This window comes from Bombina bombina, chromosome 5 (genome assembly GCF_027579735.1).
Source record: "Bombina bombina isolate aBomBom1 chromosome 5, aBomBom1.pri, whole genome shotgun sequence".
Taxonomy (NCBI): Eukaryota; Metazoa; Chordata; class Amphibia; order Anura; family Bombinatoridae; genus Bombina; species Bombina bombina.
This window is the reverse complement of record NC_069503.1, coordinates 1,051,638,388-1,051,657,675: the sequence shown is the minus strand read 5'-3', so window position 1 is coordinate 1,051,657,675 and position 19,288 is coordinate 1,051,638,388. Positions and strand designations below refer to the sequence as shown.

At 41.6% G+C, this 19,288-nt stretch overlaps 1 protein-coding gene across 2 annotated transcripts in view; it reads left to right on the top strand.

Annotated features, from left to right (window-relative positions):
* TAF2 (TATA-box binding protein associated factor 2) overlaps positions 1-19,288 on the top strand; it is a 382,948-nt gene that overhangs the window by 278,182 nt on the left and 85,478 nt on the right. For both annotated transcript variants that reach the window (XM_053715318.1, XM_053715317.1), the window contains exon 23: positions 10,509-10,738. In XM_053715318.1, the coding sequence (XP_053571293.1) occupies positions 10,509-10,738 (230 nt within the window). The remainder of the gene's footprint in view (positions 1-10,508; positions 10,739-19,288) is intronic.

Sequence of the window (19,288 nt, the reverse complement as noted above, 5' to 3'; positions counted from 1 at the left end):
TCCAATGGTTAAGAAGCTAGAGGCTTACTTAAAAAAGATGTATATCCATCAAGGATTACAGTGGCAACCTGCAGCAATTATTGACACATTTGCGGGAGCAGCATCTTATTGGTTCGATGCCTTGTCTGATCTCATTTCAGAGGAAATTACGGTAGAGGAGATCCAAGATACAATCAAACCTCTCAAACTGGCTAATACCTTTATCTGTGATGCCAACATTCAGATAATTAGACTGGAAGCTAAGATGTTTAGCTTCACTTTGCTAGCCCGCAGAGCTCTGTGGTTAAAATCTTGGTTGGCTGATGTTTCTTCAAAGGCCAAGCTTTTGGCTTTACCTTATATGGGTAAAACTCTGTTTGGACCTGGTCTGGCGGAAGTCATTTCAGATATTATTGGTGGAAAGGGATCTTTCCTACCTCAGGACAAGAAGAATAGAACTAGGGGTCAACAGTCTTCTAATTTTCATTCCCTTTGCAACTTTAAGGGACAGAAGTCCTCTTCCATACCAGACCAATCAAGGTCCACTTGGAAATCCAGCCAGCTCTGGAACAAGGGAAAACAAAAAGCCTTCCGCTGACTCCAAATCTGCATGAAGGGTCCGCCCCCTATCCGAGTTTGGATTAGGTGGGGGGCAGGCTTTCTCTTTTTCGGCAGCCTTGGATACGCAAAGTCCCAGATCCATGGGCTGTGGACATAGTATCACAGGGTTACAGAATAGGATTCAAGTCTTGCCCTCCAAAGGTCAAATTTCTCCTGTCAAGATTATCCTCAAACCAGGTAAAGAGGAAGGCCTTCTTAATTTGCGTGAAGGACCTTTCCTCCCTGGGAGTTATTGAACCAGTCCCTCTAAAGGAACAAGGACTAGGAATCTATTCAGATCTATTTGTGGTTCCCAAAAAGGAGGGAACTTTTCGTTCCATCCTAGATCTAACGTGTCTAAACAAATTCCTCAGGGTTCCATCCTTCAAGATGAAAACTATTCGTTCCAATCTTCCATTGGTCCAGGAAGGTCAATTCATGATGACCATAGACCTGAAGGACACATATTTACACCTTCCCATTCACAGGGATCCTTACCAGTTTCTAAGGTTTGCCTTTCTGGTCATGCATTTCCAGTTTGTTGCCCTTCCGTTTGGTCTGGCTATAGCTCACAGAATATTCACAAAGGTTCTGGGAGCCCTTTTGGCAGTGATCAGATCCCTGGGAATTGCTGTGGCGCCTTATCTAGACAACATCTTGGTTCAGGCGCCATCTTTTCAACTAGCAAAATCTCGTACAGATATGTTGTTGTCTTTTCTACCTTCCCACGAGTGGAAGGTGAATCTGGAAAAGAGTTCTCTAGTTCCATCCACAAAGGTTTGTTTCCTAGGAACTATTATATATTCCCTGTCCATGAAGATCTTCCTTCTTGCTTCCTGCCTTTCCTTCCAGTCTGCTTTTCGTCCATCAGTGGCTCAATGCATGGAAGTGATTGGTCTGATGGTGGCTTCCATGGACATCATTCCTTTTGCTCGGTTCCATCTATGCAAAGCAGCTTTGCATGCTCCGTCAATGGAACGGAGACCATTCATATTTATCGCAGAGGATAAGTCTGGACACCCTAACAAGAGACTCTCTCTCGTGGTGGATTTCACAGGAACATCTGTCTCGGGGCACTTGCTTCCTGAGACCTTCCTGGGTTATTGTGACAACGGACGCCAGCCTGTCAGGCTGGGGAACTGTTTGGGGTTCTCTGAATAACGGAGGTTTAATAGCGGGGTTCGCTGTTATACCCAGAGAATCCCTTAATGACCAGTGACGTAAGGGGTACGTCATAGTCATTAAGGAGTTAAAGGACCAGTAAATACAGTAGATTTGCAAAATCAACATATGCATGATAAAAAGACAATGCAATAGCACAAAGTCTGCACTTCAAATGAGTAGTAGATTTGACAGCCATCAGCCAATCACAAATGTGTATACGTATATTCTGTGAATTCTTGCACATACTGATTAGGAGCTGGTGAGTCAAAACAGTAAATATAAAATTACTGTGCACATTTTTTTTAATGGAAGTAAATTGAAAAGTTTTTTAAAATTGCATGCTCTATCTGAATCATGAAAGTTTAATTTTGACTTGTGTCTCTTTAAACTGGTAATCAGTCTAGTCAAAATGAAAGTTTCATGATTCAGATAGGGCGTTCAATTTTAAACAACTTTCCAATTTTCTTTTATCATCAAATTTGCTTTGTTCCCTTGGTGGTCTTTTTGAAAAGCTCAACCTAGGTAGGCTCAAACTGATTTCTAAACCGTTGAAAACCGCCTCCTAAAGCATTTTGAAAGTTTTTCACAGTTAGACAGTACTAGTTCATGTGTGTCATATATATATAACATTGTGCTCACTCCCGTGGAGTTATTTAGGAGTCTACACTGATTGGCTAAACTGCATTTTGTCAAAAGCACTGAGATAAGGGTGCAGTCTGCAGAGGCTTAGATACAAGGTAATCACAGAGGTAAAACATATATTAATATAAAAGTGTTGGTTATGTAAACCTGGTGAATGGGTAATAAAGGGATTATCTATCTTTTCAAATAATAAAAATTCTGGTCTAGACTGTCCCTTTACACATACGCCATGTTGGGGTATGCCCTAGTTACAAGGAGATAACATTTGAAGTTGTAATATAAAAAAGTTTAATAACACAAAGTAAAAAACAATACACTTTCATTCTTTATTTTGCCCCCTTTTTCCTGTAATTTAATTGTGAAAATTGGGTTTTTTCCAGTTCTGTGAGTTGGAAATGCACTCTACAAACTTCACAAGCCTAACCATGCTACTCATCTGTCTCTTAATGGCCTCAGCAGAGGTGAAAAGATACTGCAAACCAGTGCTGAGGATTGCTGGCTGCACATATATACCTCTTGCCATTCGCTCACCAATGTGTTGAGCTGTATCCAACTAGTAAATAGCTCCTGGGTCTACTCTTCAACAAAGGATACCAAGACAATTAAGCAAATTTGTTAAAATGAAACTGAAATCAAAATTAAACTTCCATGATTCAGATTGAGCATGCAGTTTCCAATTTACTTCCATTATTAATTTGGGCACAGTCTTTTTATATGCACACTTTCTGAGGCACCATCTTCTGCTGAGACTGCAAGAGTCCACAGTGTATGTGTATATGAATCTGTGATTGGCTGATGGCTGTCACATGATACATGGGAGACCAGTAAATGGAAAGACATTTTTAAATCTGTCGGAAGAACCGTCTACTGCTTATGTATAATTTAGAGTTAGATCTATTACATTGTCTTTTTATTATGCACTTGATGAGTATGCATATCTACTGTATTTAATGGTTCTTTAATAGAAGTAAGTTTGAAAGTTATTTAAAATTGCACACTTTATCTGAACCATGAAAGTTTAATTTTTCCTGTTGCAGTGTAAGTAGTAAGGAAGGCAAACAGAAGGTGTAATACATTCTATTCTAGGAAAGATGGGAAGAACTTTGACATTTCCCTTCACAAGATATTTAGGGCTAGATTACAAGTGGAGCGCTAAATATCGCTTGATTGCTGGCTAATAAGCAGAACTCCTGCAGTGAGACAACTAACAAGCATAAAAACAAAAATCTATATCTTTTAAAATGTTTTATCCTAGTGCAACAAAGAAAAATGTCTATTTAAATATTTTAATCTCAGTATTTTAGGTAGTGTGGGTGGTATCCCTTTACTTGGAAACTGGCCTCATAATATTAAATGTATTCTGCATTTGAATTATTACTGTTTTTGTTCATTTTCATCCCTTGTTAATTACAGAAATGATGTAATATTTGAATCATAGAAGTAAGGTTATATGGATTATCTTTACAAAATAATAATTACATTTTAAATCAACTTTACATTATGAAAACTTAAAACAATTGGGGGGAAAAAGTGTTTAGTTATTATCCACAAGGATTTCTTTGTGCTGAATTTATTATTTATTTATTTTTTCCCAATTTAGTTTTAGTTACAATCTGGGGGTGGGGTGGTTTGAGAAGTGGCTTGCCAAGCTCCAGGACTGCCAGATGTTAAAAAAGGGAACTGGGGGATTGCACTTTATTCTAAGGCCGCCTCTAATGAACAGAATACATTTTGTTTATCCTTTCTGGTTCCTGAATGAAAAGAACATTGAGTCTGGATTATGTTTGATACTTAACACACTTAAAGCTGTAGTCGAAGTAAAACATTAATTGTTGGTACAGAAAAAGGATTTAAGAAAAAGAAAAATAATTGTTAACATTTTGAACTATATGAGCTGTTGTTTAAAATGATTCTGTAGGATGTTTTTCTTTCTGTTTATGATATATATATATATTTCCTGGCTATATATATATATATATATATATATATATATATATACTGCGCTATATTTATAAAGCGCCAACAGATTCCGCAGCGCTGTCCATGGGTATAAAGATAAAAGTTTTTGGGGGGGTTTTTTTTGGGGGGGGGGTTTGCTATAAAGATAAAAGTACAACAGTGAAACATTACAATATGAGACAAACATTAACAGATAAATACAGAGGGATATATATTATTATTATTTATTAATATAGCGCCAACATATTCCGCAGCGCTGTCCATGGGTATAAAGATAAAAGTTTTTTGGGGGGGGGGTTTTGGGGTGGGGGTTTGCTATAAAGATAAAAGTACAACAGTGAAACATTACAATATGAGACAAACTTTAACAGATAAATACAGAGGGATATATATTATTATTATTTATTAATATAGCGCCAACATATTCCGCAGCGCTGTCCATGGGTAGGAAGATATAAGTACAACGGTGAAACAATACAATATAAGACAACATTTTTTAGACAAATACAGGGGGAATTGAGGGCCCTATTCCCATGGGAACTTACAATCTAGATGGGAAGGAGGATTGGAAACAGGAGGTGGGGACTGCAAAGGTGAGAATGAGTAAGTGAGGAGTTAGATGAGGGCAATTATTAGTTAAGTGAAATTCATTTGTTGGGTTAGTTGGTTGATAGGCTTCCCTGAACAAAAAGGTCTTTAGGGAGTGTTTAAATGAGGACAGGTTAGGGGAAAGTCTGACAGCTCGAGGAAGTGCGTTCCAGAGGTTTGGTGCCGCATGAGAGAAGTCCTGTAGTCTAGCATGGGCTATATATTTCTAATGTGCTGTCCATAATGGTAATCCTATAAGATGTAAGTTAACATGAGTAGGTGAAAGTGAATTTAGGTAGGTAAATATATATGTTGTAGTTACATGGTCCCAGGGTACATAATCAGTGTTTAATGCCAAAACCGTTATGCAGTTGTGAGAAGTGATTATTCCTTGCAGAGAAAATTTTACTTTTCTTCCATAAGGCAGGGAGAGTCCACAACTTCTTCTCTTACTGTTGGGAAATACAACACCTGGCCACCAGGAGGAGGCAAAAACCCCAGCCAAAGGCTTGAATATCCCTCCCACTTCCCCTATCCCCCAGTCATTCTTTGCCTTTTGTAACTATAGGAGGTGGTGGAGAAGTGTCAGAAGATTTGGATAGTCATGTAATGGGTATTTTCCCTTCGAGAAAGGACTGGAGTTTTAAGTAATCATGTCAACCTCTCAGTGAGAGTATTGATGACAGTTAGAGTCTGGAGATGCAGGGAAAGTATTTCTGCAAACCCATCCAGACTGTCGCTAACAGCTCCTGAGCAATCAGTGTTGACAAGTTTCACTGCTTGCTGCTACACGCTCAAGTCCATGTCAGAAGCGCTGTTGCAAGACTGTCACACTTGAGAGGCTGTGCCTGTTCCACAGCATGGATCCTGGAGGGTAAGACCGTTTTTAATATGTACAATTTAAAACGCTATACAGGGTCACAATGTGGCTCCTTTATACCTTGATAGGATCAAGGGTTAATATTTCCTTCAGGGAGATTATTTGAACAGTTTGGGGATTTATATCTGCTTAATGTGAGAGCTTTTTTAGGCTCATATGTGTTTTTTGGTTTAGAACAAACAGGTTTCACTTTCACTCATAGCGCTATTAGCCCTTCTGAGTCTTCTACTTCTCAGGAATCTGGTTCCCGAGAAATTGCTACCCTTTCTACATTACCAGCTCCACATGCAGTTCCCCGTGGCTCAACTAATCCTCCATCTGGAGGGGGCTTTTTCCAGCGGACTTTATTGCGCAGTTACAATTTGAGGTGTCTGCAGCCCTGAGTGCCTTACCTTGCTCTAACAAACGCTAGAGAAAGGTTAAACATAGTGCTCCTGACCTAGAGTTATCTAAATATTTGTCGGATTTAGCTACTTTATCTCAGCTATCCGAGGATGAGTTAACCTCTGTAGCTTCAGAGGGTGAACTTTCTGAATCGGAGACTTCAGTTACTAAACCTACTTCAGCGGAGGAACTCTCCTTTAGATTTAAAATTGAGCATCTGCGTTTTTTATTAATGGAGGTTCTGTCTACTCTAGAGGTTCCAGAGGCTACACTCCCTGATTAGATAGGGTTTACGAAGATCGGTCCCTCTGACTTTACTTGTGCCAGTTAAGATGGCTAACATTATTAGTAACAAATGGGAAAGAGTAGGAACTTCTTTTTTTACCCCTTGTCTACTTTTAAAAAATGATTTCCGGTCCCTGACTCTCTCAATTAAATTTGTGGTGCTCCATCCCGAAGGTGGATGGCGCTATCTCCACGCTAGCTAAACATACTACTATCCCTCTAGAGAATAGTTCTTCTTTTAGAGAGCCTATGGAAAAAAATTGAAACATTACTGAGGAAGATGTTTCAACATACAGGGTTTTTATTTCAACCGGCGGCAGCTGGAGCCTAGGTTGCTGGAGCAGCCACCTACTGGTGCAACACTCTGTCAGAGCTCTTTGAGGTGGAGACTCCCCTCTAGGATATTCAGGAGAGAATTAAGGCACTGAGAATCGCTAACTCCTTCATCTGTGACGCAAATATGCAGATTATTTGCATAAAGGCAAAGACTGCTGGCTTTGCGGTTCTAGCCCGCCGGGCTCTCTGGTTGAAGTCTTGGTCTGCTGATATGACTTCTAAATCCAGACTCCTTTCTCTTCCCTTCAAGGGGAAGATTTTATTCAGTCCAGGGCTGGAATCCATTATCTCTACGGTTACCGCAGGATAAGAAGAATAGGCCTAAGGGACGGCAACTGTCTAATTTTCGTTCCTTTTGTACTGACAAGTCGCAACGACAGCAGTCCTCTTCCAAGTCCGAACAGCCCAAGAGTACTTGGAAGCCGGCTCACTCCTGGAATAAGTCCAAACAGACTAAGAAGCCCACCGAGAACAAATCGCATGAAGGGGCGGCCCCCGATCCAAAATCGGATCGAGTAGGGGGCAGACACTCTCTTTTTTCAGATGTTTGGTTCCAGCATGTACAGGATCCTTGGGTCCTGGAGGTTGTATATCAAGGATACAGTATAGGATTCAAGTCTTATCTGCCCAGGGGCAGATTCCTACTCTCTAGTCTTTCGACAAGAGCAGAAAAGAGGGCTGCCTTCTTAGGTTGCGTACGGAATCTCTCCTCTCTAGGAGTAATTGTCCCGGTACTCACAGCAGAAAGGGGTTTGGGGTTTTATTCAAACCTTTTTGTGGTTCCAAAGAAGGAGGGAACTTGTCATCCAATTCTGGACCTAAAGTGTCTAAACAAGTTTCTGAATGTTCCCTCTTTCAAGATGGAACCAATACGGTCAATCCTGCCTCTGGTTCAGGAAGGACAGTTTTTGACCACAATAGACCTGAAGGATGCATACCTTAATGTCCCGATTCACAGGGAACATTTTCAGTTCCTAAGGTTTGCTTTTCTGGATCAGCACTTCCAGTTCATAGCTCTCCCGTTTAGCCTAGCTACTGCTTCAAAGATATTTACAAAGGTTCTGGGGGCTCTTCTAGCCATTGCCAGAACACAAGGTATTGCAGTAGCTCCTTACCTGGACGATATCTTGGTACAGGCACCATCTTTTCGTCTAGCGGAAGAACATTTGGAGTCCCTTCTCAGTCTTCTTCGATCACATGGATGGAAGATTAACTTGGAAAAAGAGTTCTCATATTTTAAGTACAAGGGTGAATTTCCTGGGAACTATAATAGACTCCATATCCATGAGAACATTTCTCACAGATCAGAGATGTTTCAAGCTAACTTCTGCATGTCTCGAGACCCTCAGTGGCTCAGTGTATGGAGGTAATCGGACTCATGGTGTCCTGCATGGACATCATTCCTTTTGCCAGATTCCATCTCAGACCCTTACAACTATGCTTGCTGAGACAATGGAATGGCAACTATTCAGATCTGTCTCAACAGATTGTGCTGGACAGCCTGTCGAGAGACTCGCTCTCATGGTGGCTCTGTCCAGATCATCTGTCCCAAGGCACGTGCTTTTTGAGACCGTCCTGGAAGATTATGACTACGGACACAAGCCTTTCTGGCTGGGTTGCCTTTTGGGCTCCCAAGAAGGCACAAGGTCTGTGGACTCAGGAGGAGTCCTCCCTTCCAATCAATATTTTGGAACTCCAGGCAATTTTCAATGCCTTGAAGGCTTGGCCCCATCTGGGTTTGTCCCAGTTTATCAGATTCCAACCAGACAATATAACCTCGGTTGCCTACATCAACCATTAAGGGGAAACGATAAGTTCCTTGGCTATGAGATAACGGTGATTTACAAATGTACGCTGTCAGCGATCCACATTCCGGGTGTGAACAACTGGGAAGCGGACATCCTCAGCAGGCAATCCTTTCACCCAGGAGAATGGTCTCTTCACCCCAGGTGTTTGCAGAGATATGCAGCGAGTGGGAAGCGGGAAGTGCCGCTTCTCCCTTGTGTGGTGGCTCGCATCAAGCAGGATCGAGCATCTGTAATTCTGATTGCTGCATCGTGGCCGCAAAGGACGTGGTTTGCGCGGATCTGATGGGGATGTCCTCATCTCCTCACTGGAGGTTACCTTGTTGCAGAGATCTGCTGATACAGGGTCCCTTCATTCATCAAAATCTAGATTCTCTGAGGCTGACTGTGTGGAGATTGAACGCTTAGTCTTAGCCAAAAGAGGGTTCTCTGAGAGTGTTAGCAACACTCTGGTTCAAGCTCGTAAGCCAGTTACTCGTCGTATCTACCATAAAGTGTGGAGGATTTACTTGTACTGGTGTGAAGAGCGTGGCTTTTCCTGGCATAAGGTAAAGGTTGCTAGAATTTTAGCTTTTCTCCAGGATGGACTGGAGAAGGGCCTATCTGCTAGGTCCCTAAAGGGACAGATATCGGCCCTGTCAGTGTTACTGCACAAAAGATTGTCTGAGCTTCCTGATGTGCAGTCCTTTGTAAGGGCTCTGGCTAGTATCAGACCCGTGTTTAGATCTGGAGCTTCGCCTTGGAGCCTCAATCTTGTTCTTAGTGTTTTGCAGCAGGCTCCATTTGAGCCTATGCATACTGTTGACATTAAATTGTTATCTTGGAAGGTTCTTTTTTTGTTGGCTATTGCCTCTGTGCACAGAGTTTCTGAGATTTTTGCTTTGCAATGTGATCCCCTTATCTGGTTTTTAATGCTGATAAGGCGGTTTTACGCACTAAACTAGGGTTCCTCCCTAAGGTGGTGTTGAATCATAACATTAATTAAGAAATTGTTGTTCCTTCCTTGTGTCCTAATCCTTCTTCAGCGAAGGACCGTTTGCTTCATAATCTAGATGTGGTTTGTGCCTTGAAGTTCTATCATCTTCTTCTTTTTCTAACTAAGGAATTCAGACAATCTTCCTCTTTGTTTGTCATCTATATGGGGAAGCACAAGGGACAGAAGGCTACTACAACTTCTCTATCTTTCTGGTTGAGGAGTGTCATCCCGCTTAGCTTATGAGACAGCGGGGCGACAGCCTCCTGAGAGGATAATGGCTCATTGCACTAGAGCAGTGGCTTCCCCCTGGGCTTTTAAGAACGAAGCCTCTATGGATCAGATTTGTAAGGTGGCTACCTGGTCCTCCTTACACATTTTTTCTAAATTTTACAAGTTTGATGTGTTTGCTTCGGCTGAAGCAGCTTTCGGGAGAAAAGTTTTGCAGGCTGTGGTGCCCTCAGAATAGGGTCCTCCTCTTTTTTTCCTTGTTCCCTCGGCAGAATGACTCGGGGATAGGGGAAGTTGGAGGGATATTTAAGCCTGTTTTTGCCTCCTCCTGGTGGCCAGGTGTTGTATTTCCCAACAGTAAGGAATGAAGTCGTGGACTCTCCCTGCCAGGAAGGAAAATAATTTATCTGGTAAGCATAAATAATGTTTTTACTTGTTTGTTCAGTAAATTCATCTGGACTTTCTTTAAATGTAATCTAAAGAGACTTTAAATCAAATAGACATCACGGGATAAACTAATTTTGCTGTTAGTGTTCATGTGCAGTAGTATTTACTGAGTCTTTCTCACACTCACTAATAGTGGAGACGTAAGGAGTCCTATATTATGGGATTCTGGGATACGGTATGCTTTTTGGACAAAGACATACAATAATCATGTATGTATTTTCTGGTGTTATTTTAGGTACTTCTCATGATTGGAGACTGCGGTGCGGAGCTGTAGACCTGTATCACATTCTCTTTGGCCTCAGCAGACCTTCGTGCTTGCCATTGCCAGAGCTTGGGTTAGTCCTTAATTTAAAGGAAAAGAAAGCTGTTCTAAACCCAACCATTATCCCAGAGCCAGCTGCAATTAACCTGGATCCTTTGCCAAATGTCAACATGCACGGACAAGTCACAGGATTACAAAGCATGGTAAGATTAATCAAAAATGTAACATCATGTTATGTTGTTAGCTATGAAATAATCCTTCATGTTGGCAGCACTATGTATGTGTTTTAATAGCATTTAAATCAGCTTTTACATGTGACTAGTCTTGATTGATTCACCTTGCACCATTTAATGATTTTCTGATTTGCAATATGATGTGTCTGTACGTAAAACACAAATTAAAATAAACCAAAGCACACTGCTGCAAGGAAACTTAGCTTACTTTAATAGTATTGAGCTCTAGTGTCTATACAATTGCAGACTTTCTGTCTCCACCTCTCTTTCTTTTTCCTTTTCTCTCTTGTCCTTTCTCTTTCTGCCAATTTTGGTTCAGGGTGGGCTGTTTCGCGAACCTTTTTTATGAGGATACAAAACTGTAACCCCTGTAGGTCGTTTACTTTTGCAGTATGGGAATGACCACCCCTGGTGCCTGTGGCCTGTTTTGGGTGTTAACACACACACACACATCCTTTGGGTTCACTCCCTAAGATTTATAGGCTGCGGCATTACTCACTTGGGGGTCCTTCCTCACCAGTTCCCACCTACGAAAAGCATTCATTATGCTGAGTGTCTGTTGTGTGCTGTGTCTGCCCTCCTGCGCCCTGTATTTTCTCAGTGGTCTAATGCTGTTACATACGCAGTCCAGCTGTACCTTAGTTTTAATGTTGTATGTTATTTATAGTATATTTGTTGTTCATTGTATTAAGAAGGAGTAAAGCAAAATTGTGCACATACATAATAACTAGGTATGTGAATTCGGCAGCTAACAAAACTAATAACTATTCAATTAACAGTGATGAGTATGCTTCTAATGTACTGTATATGTTCTGGTAACCATAGGAACATGTATGCATTACTTTGACAACCTGATATTGCCTCAATATCATATCATATTGTAGAATAATATTAATATATTGTTTAGTCATAAAGGAACACCAAGATATGGATACAAACATTTTACATGTGTCTGTTTGCTGCCACACATGAACACAATAAACTATAAGATATGATGACAATATATAGAAAATGGTATGTGTTTCAGGCAAGTTTGCTTTGTAGATACAGAGAGTGGAAATGGTATTTTTTTTTATTTATTTTTTTAAAAGATAAGGATACAACAGTGTGCCAGTAGCACACAACAACCCAAAAAGGAAAAATGCATACATATACCAAGTGAATAACAATCAGTGTTCACCTATATCAACTCCATTAAGGAGTTATATATTAGCACAATAGGTTAAAATGCTTTACCAAAAGGGAAGTGGGTCAGAGAGGAGGGGAGGTTAATGGAAAATTATTGTTACACAGGAATGATGAAGGGTCTGAGAAGGTGGTGTCACTGAGAGAGGAGTTCAGCAAGGGGAGGCCGGGAGGATGGAATGGGAAGGCGTTCTTAGGTATCTAAGTAAGGAAGCCACTGGGTGTTAAATATGGCTTGCCAGTCCGCCCAGATCATTTCAAAGAGGTCTGAATTTTCTAGGGAATAAAATAAATTTTTTCCATGGAATAAATATATGCCATAACTTTAACAATATCTGTCCAGGAGGGGCGGTGTAAGTTTTTCCATGATCTGGCAATGGATAGTTTTATAGCTGAGAAAAGGTATATACATAAATATCCTTGGTGCTTGGGTAGTTTACAGGAGCCTAAATGAAATAAGGCCACTTCTGGAGACTTAGAAAGGGAGATCCCCAATCTGGTTCGGATGTTGAAACAAGTGTTCCAAAGTGGTGTAAATTTCGGGCTGCTCCACCAAACATGTGTCATATCGCCGATCTGGATCACAATCCCTCCAACATTTGGGAGAAGCAGTAGGGAACAATTTAGCTAATCTGGCCGGGACATAATACCAGTGCGTGAGTAGTTTAAAATATGTCTCATATATTGTAATACAGTGGATAGCTTTCTTTAATGTAATTGGCAAGAGTCCATGAGCTAGTGACGTATGGCATATACAATCCTACCAGGAGGGGCAAAGTTTCCCAAACCTCAAAATGCCTATAAATGCACCCCTCACCACACCCACAATTCAGATTTACAAACTTTGCCTCCTATGTATGTGGTGAAGTTTGTGCTTGATTTTCTTCTGTGATATGCGCTTCTCAGCATTTTGAAGCCCGATTCCTATCAGAGTACAGTGAATGGCAGAGGGACGTGAAGGGAGTATCACCTATTGAATTCTATGGTTTTCTTGCGGGAATTTTTTTCATAGGTTCTCTGTTATCGGTCGTAGAGATTCATCTCCTACTTCCCTTTTCAGATTGACGATATACTCTCATATTCCATTACCTCTGCTGATTCTCGTTTCAGTACTGGTTTGGCTATCTGCTATATGTGGATGGGTGTCTTTCGGTAAGTATGTTTTTATTTCTTAAAGAAACTCTCAGCTATGGTTTGGCACTTTATGTATTAATGTAAAGTTCTAAATATATGTATTATACTTATATTCGCCATGAGTCAGGTTTATGTATATTTCCTTTTGCAGACTATCAGTTTCAAAATTGGGAAAAACATATTTTTTCTTACCTGGGGTATAGTCTTTTCTTCAGACTTGACTGTTTTCATAAATTTTCGCGGGCAAAATTTAGGCTTGCAAGGTCGCAAAATGCTGATATTTATTGCGTCATTCTTGGCGCGAGAATTTTTTGGCGCAAAGTTACGTTTGGTGATGCAAATTCACCATTTCCGGCGTCTTAGTTGACTCCAGGTTTCCTTTCACAAGGTTGCGTCTGCTATGATGCGAGTTGCGTCATTTCCGGATTTTGTTAGCGCCAAAATGTTTTTTTTGCATTGCGCATCATACTTGGCGCCAAATAATTTTATTATTTAAACCCCACTTCCTATATGCCTCTTGCCTTTTTTCTATGCTCAGAGGGCTATACTGTTTGCATTTTTTTCCCATTCCTGAAACTGATAATTTTGCTTAATATGTTGTTTTTTTCTCTTACATTTGCAAGATGTCTTAATCTGATCCTGTCTCAGAAACCACTGTTGGATTCCTGCTGCCTGATAACAGTTCTACTAAAGATAAGTGTATCTGTTGTAAATTAGCAGAGATTATATCTCCAGCTGTAGTATGTAACAGTTGTCATGATAAGCTTTTACATGCAGACAATGTATCCATCAGTACTAGTACAATGCATGTTGTTCCATCAACATCTAATGTACATGATATCCCTGTGAATATAAAAGATTTTATTGCTGATGCGATTCAGAAGGCTTTGTCTGCCATTCCGCCTTCTAATAAACGTAAAAGGTCTTTTAAAACTTTACTACTACATTACCAATTTGTCGCTCTTCCATTTGGCCTAGCGACAGCTCCAAGAATTTTTTCAAAGGTTCTCGGTGCCCTACTCTCTGTAATCAGAGAACGGGGTATTGCGGTGTTTCCTTATTTGGACGATATCTTGGTACTAGCTCAGTCTTTACATTCTGCATAATCTCACACAAATCAACTAGTGTTGTTTCTTCAAAGACATGGTTGGAGGATCAATTTACCAAAAAGTTCCTTGATTCCTCAGACAAGGGTCACCTTTTTAGGTTTCCAGATAGATTCAGTGTTCAGCTTGTCGGAACCTTCAGTCTCCGTCATTCCCTTCAGTGGCTTTGTGCATGGAAGTTTTAGGTATCATGACTGCAGCATCGGATGCGATCCCCTTTGCTCGTTTTCATATGAGACCTCTCCAGCTTTGTATTCTGAATCAATGGTGCAGGGATTATACAAAGATATCACAATTAATATCCTTAAATCCCAATGTTCGACTCTCCCTGACTTGGTGGTTAGACCACCATCGTATAGTTCAAGGGGCCTCCTTTGTTCGTCCAACCTGGACTGTAATCACAACAGATGCAAGTCTTTCAGGTTGGGGAGCTGTCTGGGGATCTCTGACAGCACAAGGGGTTTGGAAATTTCAAGAGGCGAGGTTACCAATCAATATTTCTTCTATAAGATACGAGTCCACGGATTCATCCTTTACTTGTGGGATATTATCCTCCTGCTAACAGGAAGTGGCAAAGAGCACCACAGCAGAGCTGTCTATATAGCTCCTCCCTTGACTCCACCCCCCAGTCATTCTCTTTGCCTACACTAAGTAATAGGAAGGGTAAAGTGAAATAGGTCATAAAATGTTAGTTTTTATTTTCTTCAAGCAAGACTTTTTTATTTTAAATGGTACCGGTGAGTGCTATTTTTTCCCAGGCAGCAGATGGATGAAGATTTCTGCCTGGAGACTGATGATCTTAGCAGTTGTCACTAAGATCCAGAGTAGTTCCCACAGAATGGCTGAGGAGTACTTAAGAAACTTCAGTGTGAGGAACGTTTTTCATGCTACAAGCATTGAGGTATGTTCAGTCATTTTTTTCTGGAGAGACTGTGTTATTTCAGAATTGGCTGACAGTATCCCCATGAGGGAAGGGGTAAGCAGTAATCCTAATGTGAAAGAGAAGGGTATTACTGGACCTGTATGTTGGGCTATAAAAAATGGTTGACACTGATGACATAATGTTTGTGGGCAAGCGATTCTATGTTTGGAGGTAGATTAACATTTTTTGTGACAAACATTTTTATTTATAATGGCAATGGAGGGTGCACATGGCTTCTTTTAGACCTGGGTATATGAACCCACATGGCTAGGTTTTTAGACAACTTTTTAGCGGTTCTTTTGCAAGGCTGTGAGACATCGAGGTAGATGGGCGGGGCCTATTTTCGCGCCTCAGTTGCACAGTTGTATTCCCCATGCAAGCAGCAAGCTCCAGCTCCGGTGGGCCTCTCAGGAACGTTTGGGCCTGATCGAAGGGTTAAACTGATTTTGCAGACCCCTGAGGGCAGGTAGGCGCCACAGCAGGGCTGTGGCGAGGTGCAGGGTTTTTTTTTTGGTTAATCATAACGTTTTTTGTATAACATTTTTGTACATAAGGGTTAAGTAGTCCATACTTGTGGTGCAATCTTAGCTGGCAAGTTAGGATACATATATAATAAAATTTAGATAATTTTATCATTTTAAAGCAGTTTTGGAAAAATTGTATGCTTTTTTTCTCTTAAAGGCGCAGTACCGTTTTTTCAGATTATTTTTTTTACTAAATAAAGTGTTTTCAAGCCTCTTTGTGGTCATTACTAGCCTGTTTTAACATGTCTGACATTGAGGAAAGCCAATGTTCCATGTGTTTAGAAGCCATTGTGGAACCCCCACTTCAAATGTGTCCCTCCTGTACTGAAAGGGCCCTACATTGCAAAGAACATATTTTAGCTGATAAAAGTATGTCTCAGGATGATTCTCAGTCAGAAGAGAATCAGGTTATGCCATCTGTTTCTCCCCAAGTGTCACAACCTTTAACGCTCGCCCAAGCGACGCCAAGTACTTCTAGTGCGTCTAATTCTTTCACCCTGCAAGATATGGCTGCAGTTATGTCTACTACCCTTACAGAGGTATTATCTAAACTGTCAGGTTTACAGGGTAAGCGCAGCAGGTCAGGTGACCTCTGATGCTTTATTGGCCATCTCCGATGTACCCTCACAGTGTTCTGATTTGGGGGTGGGGGATTTGCTGTCTGAGGGAGAGCTTTCTGATTCAGGAAAGATGTTCCCTCAAACAGACTCAGATGTGACGACCTTTAAGTTTAAGCTTGAACACCTCCGTTTGTTACTCAGGGAGGTCTTAAGGACTCTGGATGATTGTGACCCTATTGTCATTCCACCAGAGAAACTGTGTAAAATGTATAAATATCTAGAGGTACCTACTTACACTAATGTTTTTCCAGTCCCTAGAAGAATTTCGGACATTGTTACTAAGGAATGGGATAGACCAGGCATTCCGTTCTCTCCCCCTCCTACTTTTAAGAAAATGTTTCCCATATCTGACACCATTCGGGATTCCTGGCAGACGGTCCCTAAGGTGGAGGGAGCTATTTCTACCCTGGCTAAGCGTACAACTATACCTATTGAGGACAGTTGTGCTTTCAAAGATCCTATTGATAAAAAATTAGAGGGGCTTCTAAAGAAATTGTTTATTCATCAGGGTTTTCTTCTACATCCTATAGCGTGCATCGTACCAGTAACCACTGCAGCAGCTTTTTGGTTTGAGGCTCTAGAGGAGTCTCTTAAGGTTGAGACCCCATTTGGATGAGTTTGGATAGAATTAAGGCTCTCAAGCTAGCTAATTCCTTTATTACAGATGCCGCTTTCCAAATGGCTAAATTAGCGGCAAAGAATGCAGGCTTTGCCATTTTAGCGCATAGAGCGTTATGGCTTAAGTCTTGGTCTGCTGATGTGTCATCTAAATCCAAACTTTTAGCTATTCCCTTTAAGGGTAAGACCCTATTCGGGCCTGAACTAAAGGAGATCATTTCCGATATTACTGGAGGTAAAGGTCATGCCCTTCCTCAGGACAAGACGGTTAAAATGAGGACCAAACAGAATAATTTTCGTTCCTTTCGAAACTTTAAAGGCAGTCCCTCTACTTCCTCAGCCGCCTCCAAGCAGGAGGGGAACTTCGCACAATCCAAGTCAGTCTGGAGACCTAACCAGACCTGGAATAAAGGTAAACAGCCCGCTGCTGCTAGCCCCCCATCCGGGACCGGATCTAGTAGGGGGCAGACTTTCTCTCTTCGCTCAGGCTTGGGCAAGAGATATTCAGGACTCCTGGGCATTAGAAATTGTCTCCCAGGGGTATCGGTTAGAATTCAAGGATTCTCTCCCAAGAGGGAGATTTCTACACCATGGGTGTAATCTGTCCAGTTCCAAAATTAGAACAAGGGCAGGGGTTTTACTCCAATCTGTTCGTGGTTCCCAAAAAGGAGGGAACCTTCAGACCAATTTTAGATCTCAAAAGTCTAAACAAATTTCTCAGAGTCCCATCGTTCAAGATGGAGACCATACGAACAATTTTACCAATGATCCAGGAGGGTCAATACATGACCACCGTGGATTTGAAGGATGCGTATCTTCACATTCATATCCACAAAGATCATCACCAGTTCCTCAGGTTCGCCTTCCTGGACAAACATAACCAGTTTGTGGCCCTTCCTTTCGGATTGACCACAGCTCCCAGAATCTTCACAAAAGTGCTAGGGTCCCTTCTGGCGGTTCTAAGGCCGCGGGGCATAGCAGTGGTGCCCTATCTGGACGATATTTTAATTCAGGCGTCAACTTACCATCTAGCCAAATCTCACATGGACATCGTGTTAGCTTTTCTAAGATCTCACGGGTGGAAGGTGAACATAAAAAAGTGTTCACTAGTTCCCCTGACAAGAGTTCCATTCCTAGGAACTCTGATAGACTCGGTAGACATGAAAATTGTTCTGACGGAGGTCAGAAAATCAAAGATTCTAACTGCTTGCCGAGCACTTCACTCCATTCCTCGGCCATCAGTGGTGCAGTGTATAGAGGTCATTGGGTTAATGGTAGCGGCAATGGACATAGTTCCGTTTGCTCGCCTACATCTCAGACCACTGCAGCTGTGCATGCTCAAACAGTGGAATGGGGATTATGCAGATTTATCTCTGCGGATAATTCTGGACCTAGAGACCAGAGATTCTCTTCATTGGTGGTTGTCACAGGATCATCTGTCTCAGGGAATGTGCTTCCACAGGCCAGCATGGGTCATAGTGACGACAGACGCCAGCCTCTTGGGCTGGAGCGCAGTCTGGAATTCCCTGAAGGCTTAGGGTGTGTGGACTCAGGAGGAGTCTCTACTACCAATAAATATTCTGGAACTAAGAGCGATATTCAATGCGCTTCTAGCATGGCCTCAGCTGGCTTCAGCCAAGTTCATAAGATTCCAGTCGGACAGTATCACGACTGTGTAGCTTATATCAATCATCAAGGGGGAACAAAGCGTTCTCTAGTGATGATAGAGGATTCCAAGATAATTCGATGGGCAGAGACTCACTCTTGCCATCTATCAGCAATATATACCCCAGGAGTGGAGAACTGGGAAGCAGATTTTCTAAGTCGTCAGACTTTTCATCCGGGGGAGTGGGAGCTCCATCCAGAGGTGTTTGCGGCATTGATCCATCAGTGGGGCACACCGGAATTGTATCTGATGGCATCTCGTCAGAATGCCAAACTTCCTTGTTACGGGTCCAGATCAAGGGATCCTCAAGCAGTACTGATAGATGCTCTAGCAGTACCCTGGTCGTTCAACCTGGCTTATGTGTTTCCTCTTTTTCCTCTCCTACCTTGTCTGATTGCAAGAATCAAACAGGAGAGGGCTTCGGTAATCTTGATAGCGCCTGCGTGGCCACGCAGGACTTGGTATGCAGATCTGGTGAAAATGGCATCTCTGCCACTGTGGAAACTGCCACTGAGACAGGGTCTCATTCAAGGTCCGTTCCAACATCCAAATCTAATTTCTCTGCAATTGACTGCTTGGAGATTGAACTCTTGATTTTATCTAAGCGGGGATTCTCTGAGTCGCTCATTGATACCTTGATTCATGCTCGAAAGCCTGTCACTAGGAAAATGTACCATAAGATATGGCAATCCAATATCCAAATCTAATTTCTCTGCAATTGACTGCTTGGAGATTGAACGCTTGA